This window comes from Salminus brasiliensis, chromosome 2 (genome assembly GCF_030463535.1).
Source record: "Salminus brasiliensis chromosome 2, fSalBra1.hap2, whole genome shotgun sequence".
Classification (NCBI taxonomy): domain Eukaryota; kingdom Metazoa; phylum Chordata; class Actinopteri; order Characiformes; family Bryconidae; genus Salminus; species Salminus brasiliensis.
Window position 1 is genome coordinate 23857315 of NC_132879.1, and position 20020 is coordinate 23877334.

The 20020-nt window shown below is 40.7% G+C and overlaps 2 protein-coding genes across 3 annotated transcripts in view; one reads left to right on the top strand and one right to left on the bottom strand.

Moving 5' to 3' along the window:
• atp8b4 (ATPase phospholipid transporting 8B4) overlaps window positions 1–13209 on the top strand; it is a 28472-nt gene extending 15263 nt beyond the window's left edge. For both annotated transcript variants that reach the window (XM_072671079.1, XM_072671090.1), the window contains exons 14-29: window positions 93–301; window positions 484–527; window positions 634–799; window positions 923–1111; window positions 1786–1901; window positions 2402–2566; window positions 3066–3177; window positions 4001–4106; window positions 4606–4753; window positions 5596–5779; window positions 5963–6186; window positions 6332–6415; window positions 7875–8120; window positions 8964–9102; window positions 9238–9368; window positions 10229–13209. In XM_072671079.1, the coding sequence (XP_072527180.1) occupies window positions 93–301; window positions 484–527; window positions 634–799; window positions 923–1111; window positions 1786–1901; window positions 2402–2566; window positions 3066–3177; window positions 4001–4106; window positions 4606–4753; window positions 5596–5779; window positions 5963–6186; window positions 6332–6415; window positions 7875–8120; window positions 8964–9102; window positions 9238–9368; window positions 10229–10585 (2620 nt within the window). In that variant the 3' untranslated portion in view covers window positions 10586–13209. The remainder of the gene's footprint in view (window positions 1–92; window positions 302–483; window positions 528–633; window positions 800–922; window positions 1112–1785; window positions 1902–2401; window positions 2567–3065; window positions 3178–4000; window positions 4107–4605; window positions 4754–5595; window positions 5780–5962; window positions 6187–6331; window positions 6416–7874; window positions 8121–8963; window positions 9103–9237; window positions 9369–10228) is intronic.
• galk2 (galactokinase 2) lies at window positions 12775–19956 on the bottom strand. The gene is made up of 10 exons (XM_072671100.1): window positions 19774–19956; window positions 18726–18814; window positions 18508–18631; window positions 18327–18417; window positions 18094–18240; window positions 16428–16526; window positions 16096–16248; window positions 14651–14861; window positions 14252–14453; window positions 12775–13153 (listed from the first exon to the last, which is right to left on the bottom strand). Exons 1-10 carry the CDS (start codon window positions 19821–19823, stop codon window positions 12946–12948), a joined length of 1374 nt encoding a protein of 457 aa, XP_072527201.1. The 5' UTR covers window positions 19824–19956; the 3' UTR covers window positions 12775–12945.
• Window positions 19957–20020: the final 64 nt, after the last annotated feature.

A 20020-nucleotide genomic window follows, 5' to 3' on the forward strand; every position in this document is an offset into this window, starting at 1 on the left:
CAACTTCTGCAGATTAAAGTATTGTATTAAATGATGCCAATGTGAATTAAGTGTGTAGTTTAACTGCTACCCTGATCTGTTCTTCTGCACAGTGTTGAGGTCCTTCGTTTAGGCCATAGTTACTTCATAAACTGGGATCGGAAGATGTACTACAGTCGCAAGGACACTCCGGCTGAGGCTCGAACCACCACCCTGAACGAGGAGCTGGGCCAAGTCGAGTTTATCTTCTCAGATAAAACGGGCACGCTCACCCAGAACATTATGGTCTTCAGTAAATGCTCCATCAATGGAAAGACCTATGGTGAGAATATGCTTATTGTTCCTAGATTCACTCTCTCTCTCACACACACACACACACACACACACACACATACACACATAAATACACACACATACAATATAACACCTTTATTAAAACATTGTTGATGCTTTATTGTTCTAAGTGGTATTCGTTTTTGTGTGTGTGTGTGTGTGTGTGTGTAGGCGATGTTTACGACGAGTTTGGACACAAAGTGGATATTACAGAGGTAGTATTAAGATGGACCATAATGCCTGCAAACATGCCTGACATGTTTTTAGATAGACTGATGAAGGGTTACTGAGTCACACGTCTCTGTTACTCTCACTGCCCAGAAAACACCATGTGTGGATTTCTCCTTCAACCCACTGATGGACCGGAAGTTCCGTTTCCATGACAGCAGCCTAGTAGAGGCCATTAAGTTGGAGGAGCCTTTGGTGCAGGAATTTTTCAGACTGCTTGCTCTGTGTCATACAGTCATGCCGGAGGACAGGAGTGAAGGTAAACGTTAAACATCTTTTCAGTAAATGTTCTTTGTTTATTGGGATTCGCAGAGTTGTTTGTGAAGCAAGTGGTGTGGCAGATTCAGCCTATTCAAGCCTGTTCTCCTGAAATCTGTCCCAGGAGAGCTGGTGTATCAGGCTCAGTCTCCTGATGAAGGAGCCTTGGTCACTGCAGCTCGCAATTTTGGATTCGTATTTCGGGACAGGACACCAGAGACCATTACTCTGTATGAAATGGGCCAGGCTGTCACCTACCAGCTCCTAGCCATACTGGATTTCAACAATGTCCGCAAGAGAATGAGTGTTATCGGTGAGCCCTTTTAACTCACACTGTCATGAAAACAAGTAGAGAAAAGGTACACGATTGTCCCTCAAGCAAACACTGTCAGCGTGCCCTCAAAGATATTCTGAGGTGCAGTTGTGTACCTTCAATTGTTTTTTAGTGGTACACTGTATTCACTTTTTCAGTGGAAAGATACATTTTCTTAACTTTTGACAGCATTTATACATAAAAAAGGATTTTTTTGCATAAGTTTTGTATTTTAGGGTTGTTTAAGGTACAATGGGTTATGAAAATAAACACAGATCCTGAATGAGAATTGTCCTCATTGCTTATTTTGCGGCATCAGTTTACAAGTTTCTCCAACATATGAATTCAACATATTTTTCTATGATTTTTGAATAATAGCATTTAACATTTCGTACTGCAATGCATGCTGTGAATTACTATCAGATTTTAACCAGTGTAATTCAGTGTTAATTCTTTCTAGCTTGTAGCTCAATGAAACAAGCAGATATCTGTTGAAAGTGTGGACTGTTAAACTTCTTAACTGAACATTTTATGAGACATGGACCAGTGGAGAAGTTCCAAAAGTTCTATAAATACACCTTATCACATTTAATTATAGGAAGCTTATTGAATCTGTATATTTAAATACAATATTATTACTAAAAGTAATATATGTATTTTTCCATTTTCTGCAGTGAGAAATCCAGAAGGGCAGCTGAAGCTTTACTCTAAAGGAGCAGACACAATAATCTTTGACAGACTAGACCAATCCAATGAAGAGCTAATGTACACTACCTCAGAGCACCTTAACGTAAGTTCATCCTCGTGCCTGTGCATCATCTGCCTGATTAACCATCTAAGTGTTACTGAATGATATTGAAGCTAATTCGAGTGTCCTCTCTTGTTATGTACATTCGGTTTGGGCATCTTTTGAAGCAGCCCAGGTTAAAAATAGATTTCACACTATTAAAGTGGTGTCCATAACCACTTACTCTGTCAGACAGTATCTTTTATTTATTCCAGACTGTGGTTTCTCACAGAGCAGTCAGGGGACATTCACTTTATTGGAGAATCTATATGTTTTATGCTGAGCAAGCAGAGGAAGATGTGAACTATGCCTTACTGAGTCCATAAAAACAGGAAATAGGACGCACAAATCATTGCCATTATAAATGATGCCATTTTTGAAATTGCATGCTTGACTATACATTACCATCCGTGTCATTTCATGATGCATGAATCTAAAGAGATTTTGTAAAGCAGAATTTCTAGTTTTTAAGGCTACATTAACAGATGTTTATGTTGCTGTAGGAGTTTGCTGGTGAGGGTCTGAGAACCTTGGCCCTGGCCTATAAAGATCTGGATGAGGACATGTTTGATGAGTGGATGAAGAAGCTGCTGTTTGCCGGCACAGCGCTGGACAACCGAGAGGAGAGTCTGGGGGCTCTGTATGAGGAGATAGAGCAGGGCCTGATGGTGAGAGCAGATATGTGGGCAGCTTGTGTATAAATGTGTGTGAGTAAACACTGAAAACACATAACTTCAGTGCAGTTGAATGCAGTGCTTGAAGTGGGCTGGGGCATACCAGTACTTTTTCCTGCATACTGGGACTTTTCACATTCTGCTGGTATGTAATAAATGCATCAAATATCTGCAATTTCACAGAATTAAACATGTCTATTAAAGTTTCACTTTCCACCGCCAGTATTGGTCTACATGTACATGCGTCTACATCAGGTGGGACAACAAAGAGTCAAACTCAGAGGTAGAACCAATCGGAATCTCTATTTTAGCTGCAAGTGGGACAACAGATAAAACTGAGAGGAAGAACCAGTGGGGGGTCTACATGTAAATTAGGGGAATAGTGGAACTTTTTTCACTTATAATGGACTAAAAATACATTATGTGGATGTGTTGGCAGGATGTGTGTTTTGGAACAGTGGAATATGTTTCTTGTCTCTTCTTCTCTCTGAAGCTTCTTGGTGCCACAGCTATTGAAGATAAACTGCAGGAAGGAGTGCCAGAAACGATTAGCTGTTTGACCCTGGCCAATATTAAAATCTGGGTTCTTACTGGAGACAAACTTGGTGAGCAGCAATATAGATGTGCAGTAGATTACACCGCTGAAAGTGGCAGAAATTTTCCATTGATTATCCACATCTGCAACAATGTCACTGATAAAGCACTGATAATGGGTTGTAGTTTGTAGGATTATGTTGTAATGAGCGATGAACAACCAATGAACTTCTAATGAACTTCTAATGTGAGGGACATTGTTTATTTAAAAGTGATTCACAATACTGGGTTCCTGATTTGCTGTTCCTATAATATTTTGAACAATCTTTGAATAAAGAAAAAGTATGACTGTATATTGTTGCATAATCTGCTAATAAGACTAGAGTTGGGAAAAGGAGGTCTATAGGACATGACACGACCATGCTGAAGTGGATGCTGATTGGTGCTGGTCGTTTGGTATTAAAGCAGCACTATGATAGAATCTGTATTTTTTGTCCCCTATAGTGAAGAAGCTATAGTGGACTGACGAGGTAGAGTAGTAATACAGGATTTTACACAAATTTGATTTTGACGAATCAGATTACAAATCATCAGATTTCGCCAAATTTGAGGTACACGCCATTACGCAAATCTCCAAAGTTACGTATTGCAATAGTGGCCCGGAGTGGCACTGACCGAGATGCCACTCTTTCTATTAGAAGTCAGCATGATTCTGAAGCTGCTATTTTAGGGTACAAATGCTACGTAATGTATCAGTAAAGCACTAATATGCTGAGAGCACAGCCTAATATGTCTTTGCTTAAATACAGTGGCATAACTATAGATCCAAATGTGACTTGGTGTAATTGTTTTTCTTCACATGTCTGTTTCTGTCTGTGTTGTCTGTGGTTGCAGAGACAGCGATGAACATTGGCTACTCCTGTAACATGCTGAGAGACGACATGAACGAGGTGTTCATAATCTCAGGTCACACCCTGCTGGAGGTTCAGCGCGAGCTCAAGTAACAGCTTACACTCAGTTAATCATTTAGAATGTCAATAACCACCTTTCACATGCAATGCATGGACTCCGATGATTGAATGGTCTTCATATTACTGCATTCAAACGTTCTTCCATTATACTGTTTCAGATATCAGGTTTAACATTGTTTCTTAGTTACAGGTCAACACTTGTGCCTAACTACAACAGAATGACAGTATGATATTGGATATCTCAACAGACTTGAGATGTTTTTATAAGTTTACCTGCAATCCCTCAGTTTGGTGTCTTTTATGTGCCACCAGCAGAAAGGAAAGGAAAGGAAACACATTAGGGACATGTAAATTGAATTAGCAGTTAATGAACAGTAATAGCTTGTTCAGAGTCTGTATTTGAAGCTAAAAGTGTGTTCATCTCCGCTATCAATCAATAAGTGTCCATCGTCTCTATATTCTCTAGTTTTGCTGAATGTATTTAGTTTCATTTCTTTGTTCTGACCTTTGCTGTTTTTTTATGCTTAGAAATGCCAAAGAGAGGATAATGGGTCCCAGTAGAGAGAGATTCAGCAGCGGCCAGGATGTGGGAAAGACAGATATGTATGCCAGTGACTCTGTGTTTGAGGAAACCATCATTGCAGAATATGCACTGATCATCAATGGACACAGTTTGGTATGGAGCCCTGTGTTTTTTGTTATGCTTGTGAGATTTTTGGAATTACTGCAAATTTGCAATCTCTCTCTCTTTTTCTACTGACCTATTAAAGGTGTCAAATAATGCATTTATTAAGTATGTGCCGTTGCTTGGGGTTTAAAATGGTCAGATTTAACATGCCCATTATAAACCTTTTGTATTTATGTAGAAAATACTGTCCTCTTTCTGTCCTCTTGGCACAATGTACAATTAGATAGCTGAGTTTCGAGGTGATTTTTATGCTTGTCTTAGAGAACTGCCTTTAAATGATCAAAAACACCATTTTCTCCTGAAGTGACCATTGCATTTTATTTTGTCTGAACTGTAGGGCACATAAGCCACAGGGCTGGGTATGTGTAACCTTTGGGCATAAGTAAAATGAATCAAGACTGTTGAGGTCTTGGGGTTTTAAAATCAATGCATTTTCAAGAGACAACAGTGTTTGAGGTCACATCCATGTATTCATTATTTAACTATGCAAAGCTAAATATAGCTTTTCATTTTAGAGAACCTTTAATGTTTACACGCAATCCTGTATGGGTGGCTCGCTGTACTTGCTTCTCGTCTTTGTTTTCTATGCATGTTGTTTGGACTTCTTTTTGCAATTTTCTGCACCTATAGTATATTCACACCCCATATTTAATATCAATGCCTTTCTTGTGGGTCCAAATTCTTGGCTCCTTTATGCTGAACACCAACACCAGAAGTGTCAAGGAAATTGGAAGTATTACGTCTATGCAGAACCTGATCAAGGTAGCACAATTAAATGGTTCAGCCATTTGTGAGGTCATAACATTCATCTGACTTAATCCCACCCACAGGCCCATGCCCTGGAGGCAGACCTGGAGCAGATCCTGCTGGACGTGGCCTGCTTGTGTAAGACTGTAATCTGCTGTAGGGTCACCCCCCTGCAGAAAGCCCAGGTGGTGGAGCTTGTGAAGAGGCATAAGAGAGTCGTGACTTTGGCCATCGGGGACGGAGCTAATGACGTCAGTATGATAAAAAGTAAGACTGCATACAGCTATGATATTGTAAACTGACCCTATGTGAATGCTGTTGTAAAATATAGAAGTTAGTAAGTAGATGGGTAATCAGAGGCATCAGTTTATTCAGAGGTGTCACAATTTGAATAGAAATGCTGTGGTTTAACCTAAATGTTCTGTGGTTTGGTGTGTGACCTTTATTTAGCTGCACACATTGGTGTGGGCATTAGCGGGCAGGAGGGCATGCAGGCTGTTTTGGCCTCCGACTACTCCTTTGCCCAATTTCGCTATCTACAGCGCCTCCTGCTCGTCCACGGTCGTTGGTCATACCACCGCATGTGCAAATTCCTCTGCTACTTCTTCTACAAGAACTTTGCCTTCACCCTAGTGCACTTCTGGTTCGGCTTTCTGTGTGGCTTCTCTGCTCAGGTAAGGCTGTAAATGACAGTCTGTATTGTAGTTAATCTCCTAATGCAAACTGCTTATCTATGTATACCACCTGTCTTTATTACAGGTGTTATTATGTATTGTCCTCAATAAGATGTCTGTATAATTCATTATGTTTTTATCACAGACTGTGTATGACCAGTGGTTCATAACCCTGTTCAACATTGTCTACACCTCTCTACCTGTTCTTGCCATGGGCCTATTTGACCAGGTGAGAAAGCCCACTGACAAACATCCCATTAGCCTCTAAATATGAAAGTAAGTAGGGAAAAAGTAATGATTCCTTACGTCCTAACTGTTAATTTAGCACAGCAAGTCTAAGATAATCATATGGAACTATGTGGAAAATATCACCCAAATGATGGAATCCGCAGAAGAAAGAAATATATATTTCTCTTTATTTTTTAAATATATTTAAATTCATAGAATTATAAATGAAAAGGAAAATAAGAAAGTAAGAAAGAAAAAATGGCGCAAAAAAAGGTCAACGCATTTACATTATCACAGAGCAAGACAAGTTGGGGGTGTCATGGCGTGTACGGCCAGACAAGACGGGAACACTTGCAGAGATGGAACTACTAAACTAATGGTCAAAACTAGAACGTAAACAGAAGGTGACCAACCAAGTGGCAAACACAACAAAGCTAGGACTTGGAGGAGCAGGGAGTGACTGGGGATTAGCCGGACTTAACTAAGAAACTATATCAAGGAAGGGGACAAACGAAATCACATGCCTAGCTTGGGATGCAGGGGAAACTAGAACTGAAAACCAGAGCCACGCTCTGAGTAAATAAAAGGGTTGGCTGGAGAGCCAGCTGCCTGACTAGATAACAAGGCAAGCCCAACCCGAGTACACCGTGACTGCCTCGTGAGCTGGGCGGCAGTCTGGGATTGCCCCGGGGGAGGGCGTGATAACAAGGGTCTGGCGGGGAGGGAGCTGTCTTTTTTCTACATCTTCTACAATTGATCTTTAAAGCATATCTAAATGTAATACAAATGACTAAAAATAAACCCACTGGATGGCATTAATCCATATGGGTATGTATACAGTGTCTGTCATCTTGTTGTTAAGCTCTGATGACCATGAAAGGCTCCTCTCTGTCTCCAGCTTGAAGATGAGCAGGTTCTTATCTCATGTCACTGTGGCCTAAAGCTTGTTCTTTCATACATCAAACCAATTTGTCCTGACCCCTCTTCCACTTTTTTTTTTACATCTGTCCAAAAAGGGCCAGCACTGTAAAGGTGTCTAGATAACAGCTTTTAGCAGATCATCTCCGTTCCCTAAGAATCATAAACAACATCCCACAAAAGAAAAAATCTCCAAGGCCTGAATGGTCAGCCATTGTGAGACAGTCAAAACAGCAGACAAATCTGAAATATGTCAGAGCCCTGGCTTGAGCAATGCCTGAGGCAACTGTGGCAAGGGAAAACTTCCTAAGACATTAATAAAGAGAAATATTGAAGGGACAAGGGCTCAAAAGGAGGATCCCATCCTTTTTTGGGAGCGATACCAGGAAAAAAAGAGAATAGACAGAGATCATAATAATAATTATGAAGATGATTTGAATGAATGTTAATATGTAAATAAAATAATAGGAACAGTGTTCAGGGTGGGTGGATTGTCTACGATCACCTTGGTCATTACGCTATGTGTTTATTGTTTCTGACAGGACGTGAATGAGCAGTACAGTCTGCGCTACCCTAACCTGTACAGACCTGGGCAGCTTAATCTGTTGTTTAACAAGCGCAAGTTCTTCACCTGCACGCTGCAGGGGGTCTGCACCTCGTTTGTCCTCTTCTTCATCCCGTATGGGGCTTTCCTTTGTGCTGTGCGAGATGACGGCTCACACATAACTGATCAGCAGTCTTTTGCCGTTACCATAGCAACCTCACTGGTCATTGTGGTTAGTGTCCAGGTAACTGTTGATTTTAATGACCTTTTATTTACTATAACAATATAACTTTCCCGATGCTAAGCATCATAGGTACATTTTACATTACATGTCCAAATGTTTGTGGACACCTCATCATCCCTATCGTTTCTTCTGAAACCATAAGCATTAACAGGGGGCTGTAGTAACAGTTTCTACTCTTGCTGTGAGGATTTGAGTGCATTCAACCTTAAAGGATTGGAGTATTAGTGTGGCCAGATACTGAGCACTCCAAATTCCACTCAGACTTCTGCTCAATATGTTACATGAAAGTTCATCAGTCCAGAAAATGGAGTTTCACAGCTCAAAGCTGGGGGGGTTGTGCCCCTTTAGCCTACACTTAACCATAGGCTCATGTGTGTCTGATTCTATTCTACTGGCATTGTTTTTATGAGGATTATACAAGCTGTGTGTGTGTGCAAATGATTGCTTGCGTCAGCACGAGCTGCACCTCAAAGTAGCTGAACTGACTAAATAGAAGAGCTGTCAAGATACTTCTGGACATTAAATGCAGGTTTCTTGGTCCTACATTTTCTATTCAGTGGATTTATTTCCAGAATTAGATAGTTGTGTAGCCAAGGACCAGATTTTAACCCTGTCTGCTGAACAAATGTATAGCATATGTGCAAAAAAAACAACTTTCTAAACAGTTCCTTTATATTCAATATTTTTTAAAACGGCCTAGACTCATGAATTCAGAGTTAAGAGGTTTTGTAATCTCCTACAGACAGTGTAGGTTTGAGAAGGTTTGTTTAAAAGACATGCCAGATGGTTTGGTCTTTGGTTGCTGGGTGTGTGCCAACATGGTTAAAAATGCTATTATTTCAGATCGGGCTTGACACAAACTTCTGGACTGCGGTGAACCACTTCTTCATATGGGGCAGTCTGGCTGTTTACTTTGCTATACTGTTCGCAATGAACAGTGATGGCATCTTTAGAATATTTCCAAGCCAGTTCCCTTTCGTAGGTAAGTGTGACACCAGTCAAGGCTGGTAGACTAGCCTTGGTTTATCCTATGTTTTATATCCATATTCACACTAGCTCTCTGATTGCTGGAGACCTCCCAAGGCATCTGTTATGTGTAGTTTGTGTTTCGTTCCAGGCACAGCGCGGAACACTCTGAATCAGAAGAGCGTGTGGCTCGTCATTCTCCTCACCACCGTGGTGTGTACCATGCCAGTGGTGGCCATGCGCTTCCTCAAGACAGACCTCCATCCCACACAGACTGACAAAGCAAGTATATTCAAATGAAAATCACTGTGTGAAATATTTGAGGAGGTGGATATTCTGATATCCTGTGATTTGAACATCTGCCAAGCCGTTTTTTACTGACGTTTTGTTTGAGTTATGTAATTTGAGTATTTAAGTTATTCTTGAGTAAGATATTCTTTGATGTATAAATAATAAGTATATAAAACTTTGTTGTTATGATTTAGCACATGCAGTTAAAAAAATTACAAAGTATTCACAACCCTGTAATGGTTGTCCGTGTACAGAAGACTTCTAAAAGACTTAAAACATAATAGGCCTGGCTTTTACCAGCTGGTTTACAACAGTGACGTTAAACCCACATATTATAGCAAGTTATATATTTAACAGTAACAAAAACACTATAATTGCTCCAGTGTCTTACCAAATAGTGTTGCTGTTTTCTTGTTGTGTCCTCTTAGCAAAAGATGCTGTTAGCAAGCTGAAAAGAGTGTTACCAATTAGCTTTTAGCCTTGCCCCCACTCACTTCTTTGGGTTTAAGAAGTGTTAAGAAGCCGGTACTTTCCTTTCTAATGTGTGTTTAGCTCCAGGTTGGGGGTCAGCTGAGATATCTCAGCTTGTTTTAGAGGGAGCAACATGAGAGAGAAGGGATGGTAAAAATTAGCAGGATCCCTGTCCCTGTGTTGGTATTAGCCTGTTGTGGTTATGTCGTCATCCTGTGTAATAAGTAATTAAAGTTAATTACAGTAAACACAGAAAATACAAATTCACCACAGCTTCAAATCATGGTCAAATGTGACATTTCCTGATACATAAAGTCAGTGCCTGATCTGAAATGTACATCTTTAATAGCCACTAATAACTGCTCCACTGTCCCCTGCAGGTACGTTTGCTCCAGCAGGCCACCAGGAGGCAGGGTCCTCAGGAGCAGAACCTCAGGCGGGTACGGAGGACCAGCTCCCGACGCTCTGCCTACGCCTTCGCTCACCAGCAGGGATATGGAGAGCTCATCACCTCCGGCAAGAACATGAAGGTCCACACCTCCTCCACCTCAGCCTTTCCTGGCTCCTCTCTAGGGAGAACCCACAGCAGTAGCAGCTGGATAGAGAACATGCTAAAAAAGAGAGCGGACACAAACACAGCAGTGGAAGCTGAGGAAACCACCGATTCTGGAATTACAGATCACACTAGAGCAGATGAGGGAAGCGAACACAGCCTGGAGACTCTGTACACACACTGACTGACTGGAATACAAAGCAACATTACATAGGGCAAACAGAGAGGTCCCATCTCAGTGAAAGGTGGGGCTTCTCCTTAGTCATCATCTTACTTAGAAGTAAGCTGGTCCATGCACCAGTCTCTCGACATGTCTGTAATGCCATCGTTTGGCAAAAACATGGTATTAGAGGACCACAGAACTCCCAAACAAGACACAGATGCACTCTGGTGATGCACTCTCATACCTCACAGCTGTATGGCTATATGGAGAGCAGTTCAGAGTGTCCAGGAAACAGAAGACTGCACATGTAGTGGCCCTAAGGAGACCAGCATTGCACAGGAGAGACTCCGAAGAGCCAGCATATTGAAGCACAGATAAGACTCCTTAACTTCCTGTCCTAATTTCCTATTTCATGCAAATGCACTCTATTCTCTGGGTGCACCTTTCATTTAATTGTGGCTCATTGACTCAGAGAAATGCATTCTGTTCCTGGTCAATTTAGTTTTGATTTAATGTTATCTCCCCAGTGGACTGACGCAAACATGCAAATGCTGAATCGTTGCTCTGGAAAGCCACATTTTGTGATTATTTCTGAAAGGTTCTTCCTATGCTTCCAGTTCACTGCAGAGCCAGCCAGTAGGTTACTTACAACTTAATTGTGTGCACAATTTCAATGCAATTATATGAGCTACTGGTAAAATTGGGAAAAAACTGCACATCTCTCAGGAGTTACACTCATTGATTATTTCAGCATTATAATTTAGGCTAATGTATGGTTCATCACATTCTTATGGTCTCCCAGCTGGAATATGAAGAAAGCATTGTTTTTTTTATCACAGGTTTCACCTCTTGATACAATATTACCTCTTTTTAAACTATTGTAAAACATCATCGACAGTTTACTGCAATACTTGATTTGGATCAAATTTTAAATGTATTAAATAACTGCAGATATACAAAAAAAAGTTAATATCTAACAAAGCAGAGCTTAACACTGCATCATCAAATATTAGTACACAAAATTTACCCAACTCCACTATCATATAATTGCAAAAATGTTAATGATCTATAGTAAGAATGCGCTATGTGAATTTTTAGAATAGAGCCATCTAGACTGCCTGTAAACTAGCTTGAGCATTGCAGCAGAATAGTATCAGTCGATGGCATCTGCCAGTCGTTGTGGCTTAACCCTACTACCATTTTTACATACTAACCAAGGCTACATTTACAAGATGCAGTTCCTTGCATGCAGACCAATGAGTGAAGAAAACTCTGACATGTAGAAGATAAAGGTAACAGTCCAGAGGCTACACAGCTGTGCCTTTCACTCGCCCTCTACGGATAGGTCAAGTATTTACTGTACAATGAACAGATCAGAACGATGGATGATCTCCAGGAAGGTCTTTAAACTGGGCATTTCGTTCACTGTCCTTTCGTAAAAGGGAAATTTTGTGCCTTTTTTATTTTCCTTTCAGTAAAGGAAGTATATTTTTGAGTTTAGTACAGTATTTTATTGCAGTGCCACCAAGGCCTTGTTTGTCATTTTGTCCGTATTAAGACACCACAAAACTCTGTAGTGTAGACAATAATGTTCCGGGCAAACATTTTAACTCTAACTTTGTTCATATTCTGTTACACAAGATATTCTGTTATACAAGATATAACGTTTTATGTTTTCTATTTAAAGCTATCGATCTTGACGGGAGAGAGTTGTGCAACGTAATTAGTTTTTATGAATGTACAGTCAATGCCTCATTTAACTTGATGTTAAATATCTTAAGAATGTATGAGGAACTTTCCTGCTGTGCTATTTTGTCAAAAAAGACCATGCAAATTGTTTATTGTTTTTATTTGTATGCATGGATTTTATACAGTTCATTGTACTTTTTTATAATATGATGCATAAAACGGCCATTAAGAATTTACCTGATCCGATTGTTCATTTCCAAGATCCGTTTTCCCCTGATAGGGTTTACTGGCATGAACATCAACGCGGGGCACTTCATTACTTGGCTGCAAACGCAAGGTTTTGTTTGCTTGTATTGTTGATACACGGATGCCATCACTGAGGGGAGTGATATTTTGAGAGAACAGCCTTGCTGCAATACCATGGCAACCAACCAGCAGCTCAGTCCAGTGATGTTCTGCAGCCTAGCAGATGACTTGCTGCATAAAGCATGCTTGTTAAATATCAGCAGAATACAGAAAGGTTCTCAGATGTCTTTTTAATCAAAGTGATCGATCCGAAATTTGTACAAAAGTACAAAATGATTACAAATAATGAAGTAATGAACTAAAAGGAATATGTATAGTTTTCCCTTTACACACCAAAGAGTGACAGCAGTGGAATCTATTAGAACCCAATTCCTTCTTACGGTATTTTATTCTTCTGTAAAAATGGCCGCTCCTCCCCCTGGCCGTGTTACAAAAAGGCTCTGCTTCACCAGAGCTGCTCGTCGAGCATCAGGCGTGTAGTACTGCTCCTTCACTGTCCGGAGAAAAGAATCCATTCTTTCAATGGGTACCATGGAAACCGTGCAGCCTCCCCATCCAGCGCCTGTTAACCTAGAGCCCACAGCACCTGCCTGCCTGTGAGAGCAGAGCAAAAGAGTTAGACTCAAATACAATAAAGGCAGAAGTTTCAGAAGATTTCTGACTAAAAAAACAAAAACAGTCTCTAGTCAAATTACACATTCTTTTGATTTTCTACGTGAAAATTAGTGAATAAATCCTCGACAGGAAACAAATTTTAATGTAAAATGTTTTTGCAAATTGTAGGCACAATGTTTATTTTCTGAATTGAACAAATTGGGAAGAAATGAAACATACCATTTAATTTGCTATTAGTTTTGCACAAACCAGATGACAAACCAGATAATGGTTTTGGGAAATTTTACATCAGGCTACAAAATCCTACTTTAGAATGTGCAGAAGTGTGTCTCTGTAAAGGATGTGAACTTATTTACACTTGGAAAATCAACAATACGTAGTTTCTGTGAGTTTCATTAACTGTGGCAAGAGTTACCTGTAGTTCCCATGATGACATTTTAGGATTGTTGGAGACCTGCTAGGATGGCCTGATCTGGTTATGTTGGCATTTGTTTTACGTGTAGCTTATTTTGCTGACAGTGGAGTGGCTGATTTTGAATTGTTCTGAGACCTTTTTTTAAATGCTTTCCCAGCCTCATCTGCTTCTACAACAATCTTTCTGAAGGCCTCAGAGAGCTCTATGGATCTGTCCATGGTGATACCACTCACTTTAACAATCAGAAGCAAACCAAACTAAATATCTGAGGTTTAAATAAGACAGGTTCTGCCAAAATCCTCTTAGAGGATTAGAACTGTTCTGTTAGAAATGTTCTAATGTTTTGTTTAGTTATAAGACCTCCATCTCTCAGTATTGCTATAATGAAGATGTATATAATATATCCATATGTTTAAATATGCTATAAAAAGACAAAGGTATTCATGGGGTGTCCTATTTTTTCACCTAACTGTACATGAAGAGCCCTTGTCCGAATCGCAGAATTCCTTATGGCCCAATTGTCCCCGATAATGTCACATGTCTTTTCATATTAATCTTCAGTACAACATAAGGGCAAAGTTACATCACCTTCTGACCCCCTACAGCTGGACAATAATGCTCCATTAATCTCCTAATGGGGAAGATGTTTTTCTCTCACTCACAGACAAATGTCCACCAGCTGGTCCAGCTCTGGGCAGCTACACTCATACAAGTCTCTGCAGCTAGCATGGCTCTGGTTCATTAGATCGCCCAGCTGCAGGATGGCACCATCAGGCGATGAGTCACACACTGCCTTGAACTGCAGCACGCGGGCAGCCTCGCTGTACACATGCTTGGCTCGCTGGAACAGTCTGAAGTGGGTCACTGAGGTGAAAAGAAAACAGGTACTTAAGTGTAATATAATGGATTTAACCTAATTCCATGCCAGTGGGAGAATCTGAAGATCTAGGTTCTTAAGGACAGGTTAAACTTGACTCTGCCTTCTTCTTCATGGCCTTCTATTGATATAACATGACCTAACCGACTATGAGAAACGACTGCATGGTTCTACGTGCCCTCACCATGCTGGGTGTTAGCACTGAGGATGTTGTTGCAGAGATGCTCAGTGTTGATTCCCAGAATCCTGCAGATTTCCTCTCTGCTGTAGGGCTCAGGGTGAAGGACTTCCTCCACCAAATCTAGCATCTTCTCCAGACTCAATTCAAGCTTTGTTTGCAGCTCCCCCAGCTTATGGAGGGTGCTCCACTCCAGGTCTCTGGCCTTGGCCAATATCTGTGAACAGAGTGAGTACAGTTCATGTCCTTTAAGCACATTTTATAGAACAATATAATGAAAAACTACTACAGCCTTTAATACTACAAACATCGTACAGACCAAATACACTGGCACCTTATTCATGTACACTGTGAGGGAAATATTTTAGAATTTTATTTTAGAATCGCGTTGCACAGGTAGGAGAATGCAGTGTTAGGAGTCTTGCCCAAGGAAGGGAAGCGAACCTCACTCTGCCATGGGGAGGGCAATGACATTATCCACTACACTACACCAACCACAAGCAGTAAGTGTTTATTTGTTCGAAAGCACTAACATTACAATGCATACAAATGAAAAATACAGTTAGGGATGTCCTGATCCGATCCAGTGGCTATTTTAATGGATCGGGTTTTGACTATTTTAATCCCAATCCAGTTCCTAGCCCTTGTTTTAACCACTTGCCATCTGCTGTCCTCAAGGCACCATTAATGGACATTTTTGCACTAAGGAGCGTTCAGACCATAATATCTCAGCCTTTATTAAAACTATCACTGAAACCCTCTGTTTTACTGGCAGGAAAACTGCTCACCTTCCTTCTTTTTAAACCAGCACTGAAGAGCCCATTCAGAACAGAGTGTAGACTAACGCTGTTAAAACCCAAATCACAGCACATTCAACCACTATAAACCAGTTATTTCACGCCAGTAGTCAACAAAGATATCAGTCCAGAGTGTGTACCACTACATACACAGTGATTTGACTGCAGTGTTTTAAAGGAACTGGGAGCTGAACGGTCAGGGAGGTCAGGAGTCAGACTGGATTATAAAATATTAAACACCATATAAGTCATTTAAACAACAGTCTCTACTACAACTACATCAATCAGTCCAGAATGTCTCATTATAGAAACTGTTAGTAAAAATAAAGTGATTTTACTTCAATATTAATCAGCTGCTTATCTGATCTAAACTCTGTGACTGTATTATTTATACAAACACAAAGATCGGATCGTTATCGGCTGATATTCAGCATTAAGAGACTCGGATCAGATCGGATGGGATACTAACCTGTTCGGGACATCCCTAATTACAGTGTGATTTGATGTGTGCGACCAAAGATGGCAGAGGTTAGTCTGGGAGGACCCCAGCACAGCAGAATTTAGTGAGATCTTATTAAGTTGAATTCAGTAAATCTGAAGTGAGAACCCCTCTCTGCAGGACTGTGGCAAATGACATTATCAACAGCTCCTCACCTTTGTGGCAATGCGACATTCCACCACTCTAATGTTGAAGTGGGACGAGGCCGCCTTGTTCATCTCCACACAACTGTTAGCAATCACAAAGACAGCTCCTCCTGGGAGTTTCACATCTGTGGCCCGCAGGGGATTAAACTCAATCAGCTTCGCCTTGAGTGATCAGGATTGTCAATAGGCAATGAAATCCAGAGAAACAGAGAAACAGAACAGAAACGGGAATAATTGGAGATACAATTTCACATATGGAGCTACAGTTACACATGGAGTGATAAGAGCTGATGACTCATACACTGCATGACTCATACACATATCAGAAGGAAATTCATTACCGTTCCTTCCTCAGCAAGAAAAGATATGGACTGATCCATCCCTCCTCCTTCAGTACCAATGTATCGTTCACACTTGGCACACGTTTCAGCAAGTAGTACCTAGCAGGCAATGCACAGGCAGAATATCATAATAGGTATTATTATCCCTCTGCACTGAAAAGGTTTCAAATCTTTAAATTGGTAAAAAAAAAAAAAAAAAAAAACATCAGCGCATTTAGCATGAAGCAACTTTATTTTAAGACTCTGTGGTCTAATGCGAAACCACTATGGCCCAGAGGTCGCAAGTCTGAACCCCGAGCAATGCTGTTATGCCAGAGAGAGCACAATTGACTCGACTCTCTGGGTGGGTAGATGGCGCTCTCATCACTCTTAAGCAATGTTATGGCAGAGCTGGGGACTTAACGCTTTCCTCCGAGTATGTTGGCTGCCTGGTGATGCCACATATTGGTGACAGTTTGAAAAGAGGCAGTGGCTGGCAAGGCATGTATTGGAAAGAGACATGTGTTAAGTCCTTACTCTCCTAGTGTTGGGAGCATTGCTAGAGCAAATAAATGTGACAGAAAATAGTGTTTAGGAGAGGAAAACAGAACAAATTAGTCAAATTTGGAGGGATGCACTATGATATCAGGATCATATCACTGCTAATAGAATAGGACATTCAGGTCATTATGACCAAAGCCACGAAAGAAGCCCCTCAACACTGGTCTGTGGAGCACTGAAACTATGGGCTTTGGTGTGATGGAGCTCCATCTAATATCTTTAAGAGTGAGTCTGAGTGTTTTTGTGATCCAAAACTAATCATCCAACATCAGTACCTAACCTTCCTAATGTTTTGTGGCTGAATGCAATGCAATGCATTGGAGTCTGTAACTGCAGCAAATGGGAGACCAAGTCCACATTAAATCAGTAGTGTTCGAGAACTGGCGTTTCTTGCTCCTGGGTTCCCCCTACAGTCGAGAAGTGTAATTCACACTTTGAGCCACCCCTAAAGGACACTCTTTACACATGCATTTCTAATCAAGGTAAGAGAGAGATTGGCATCTGAAGTGAAAACAGTATGTGGACTCATGTGGTAGAGTATTAAAATGACTCAATATGACCTCACTAAAGTTACATTTATAGCTGGAGTAGCAATAATAGAGATGTAAAAATGCAAAAAATGCTTTAGTACACTTGATTTCAAATAAATGTTGGATGAGGAGGTGTCTACAAACTCTCAGACACTGCGTACGCTGAGGTTGTAAGATATTATTTAAGCAGACAGTAGGATCAGAGCACTCAGAAATTATGAGCTGGTTGGTGTGGTTGGTGTGGCGCAACAGATACCACCACCACCTACCATTGCATTACAGCAACACCATGTGGGAGACCAGGGTTCGATTCCCGGTCTGGGTGACTATGCTGTGCTACACCAATAAGAGTCCCTGGGCAAGACTCCTAACACTACATTGGCCCACCTCTGTAATACGAGTAACCTTGTAAGTCGCTCTGGATAAGAGCGTCTGCTAAATGCCATAAAATGTAAAATGTAAATGTAAATGAGCTCAATGACCTTATTAATATATAAACTTAAATCATCAATACTGCAAAGCACTAATATGTGTTTTACTTTAATTAAGAGAATGGATGGAAGGTAAATGGTCAGTCAGCAGACACATTATTTTACTTTAGAAATGGTCTTCTGATTGGCCTCCATTGTGACCAGCCCGGCACAGCAAACCAGGGCACTGGAACTGGACAGCCCAGAGCTTGCAGGAATAGTCCCATCCACAACACAGCGGATTCCAGTCAGTGAGGACAAACTTAGTTGTTCCTGAAATGAAACAAACAGGCCATGTGAACTGGTTTAACGCTACATGAATGCACTCTATGAATAGCAGTTTTGTCTCTTTGTCTTACCTGAACACCTTTAACTCCACATAGGAAATAATAATGCCACTGAGGATTCTCTCTGTCTATGGTGATTTCACCGAGGGACACTGTGAAATCCCTACAACAGCAGTTCAAGGATAAAATGGTTAAACAGCGCCATCTTCAGACCACAGCCTGATTCACAAAGACTCTACCCGACTACACCTACCTGTATTTGGGATCAGTGTTGGCTAGCTGGATGGTTTGAGAATTGTTCACCGATACAGCGGCAAGAATATTCTGCTCGATGGCCATGGGGAGGACAGCATAGCCGCAATAGTCAATGTGTTCCCCTAAACAGGATTGGAGAAACAGGATTAAACAAGTGTTACATTACATAGTCTGAGATCATTGTCTGTCATAGTCTGTACACTAATCACTACCTACCTATCAGATTCACCCTCCCAGGAGCACATGCATAGAACAAAGGAGATTCTTCATATTTTCCATGAAATGCCTCCTTCAGTTTCTGCAGTCTGTAAATTAGTAGGAAGTGGGAAATAAAACAATTTTATCATTTCCGTGATAGATTTTCATGTCTTGATAAAGAATTTGCTTTCTGAACATGATGTGGACATTGTCAGTATGGAAGACCACAGACCAGCTACATGTTTCATTAAAAGATTCATGGATTCTGGATTTAGTGCAGTGCAATAAAATGCTAAATACAAATCAATGTGTGCAGAGTTTTTGATTTTTAAATACATTTGGGTGACCTTATTTTGCAGATTTTGGCTGAAATGGCATGGCTGGGAGGCGTCAGTAAGTTGTACAACCACGGCAATGTGTGTGTGTGTAAGTGTGAGAGGGATTTAAATACCTCTAAAACTGTGCAACTATGTTAATGAACATGAATATATAAACATTTTATACACACATTTATTACTCTTTTATTGAACATAATAAATAGCCTTTAAACCCTTAACACAGGAAGGCTCATTATGGTACACTATGGTGTATTATTCAGTAACTACAGGGTCTTCTGTACAGGTTTATGATCCCACTTTCGGGCTGCCGGTGGGCCGTAGGCTTGTTAAAGGGTTAAAAGCTGATACAGACCAATAATCTTTGAAGAAAAAAGAAAGTAAAATTGTACTTTTACTTTTAAAATTTTACTTTTACAAAACTTTATTTTGATGTCTTTGAAAAAAAGGGATGTTTGGTCACCCTAGACTCTGCCCATGTTTGCATTTCTTCTTTTATGGCACTTACTGTAGCTTGATGTGACACTACAGTGCATTTGTTGTACAATAACAATATCGTGGTCGTATATCGTAATATTTCACCGACTGCCCACCCTTACAAACGCTAGGCGTGGAAATGTAACATTAGCTACAGTTCAGGTCTACAGGGCCACATCGTATGAAGGCAAACCCCCAGCGCCTCATAGTTTTACATGTCAATCTGAACTCCCATCAAAACTCAATCACGTTACCTTTCATTGTCACTGAGAAGCACCCTGATCTTTGGAGGATTCGCAGCCATTGCAGTACATACACTCAAGTGGGCACACGGAGAGCAGACCCCTCAAACTGCAGAAGTTCATCAGCTGACAATCACACCAGCAATATTTCGCACCAGCAATACGGAAGAAGGAGATCTCATTCAAGAAGCATTGGTAGAGAACGGTGCGCTATCCTGGTCAGGAGTTTCCTCTGTACACAGATCTGGGATCACATCCG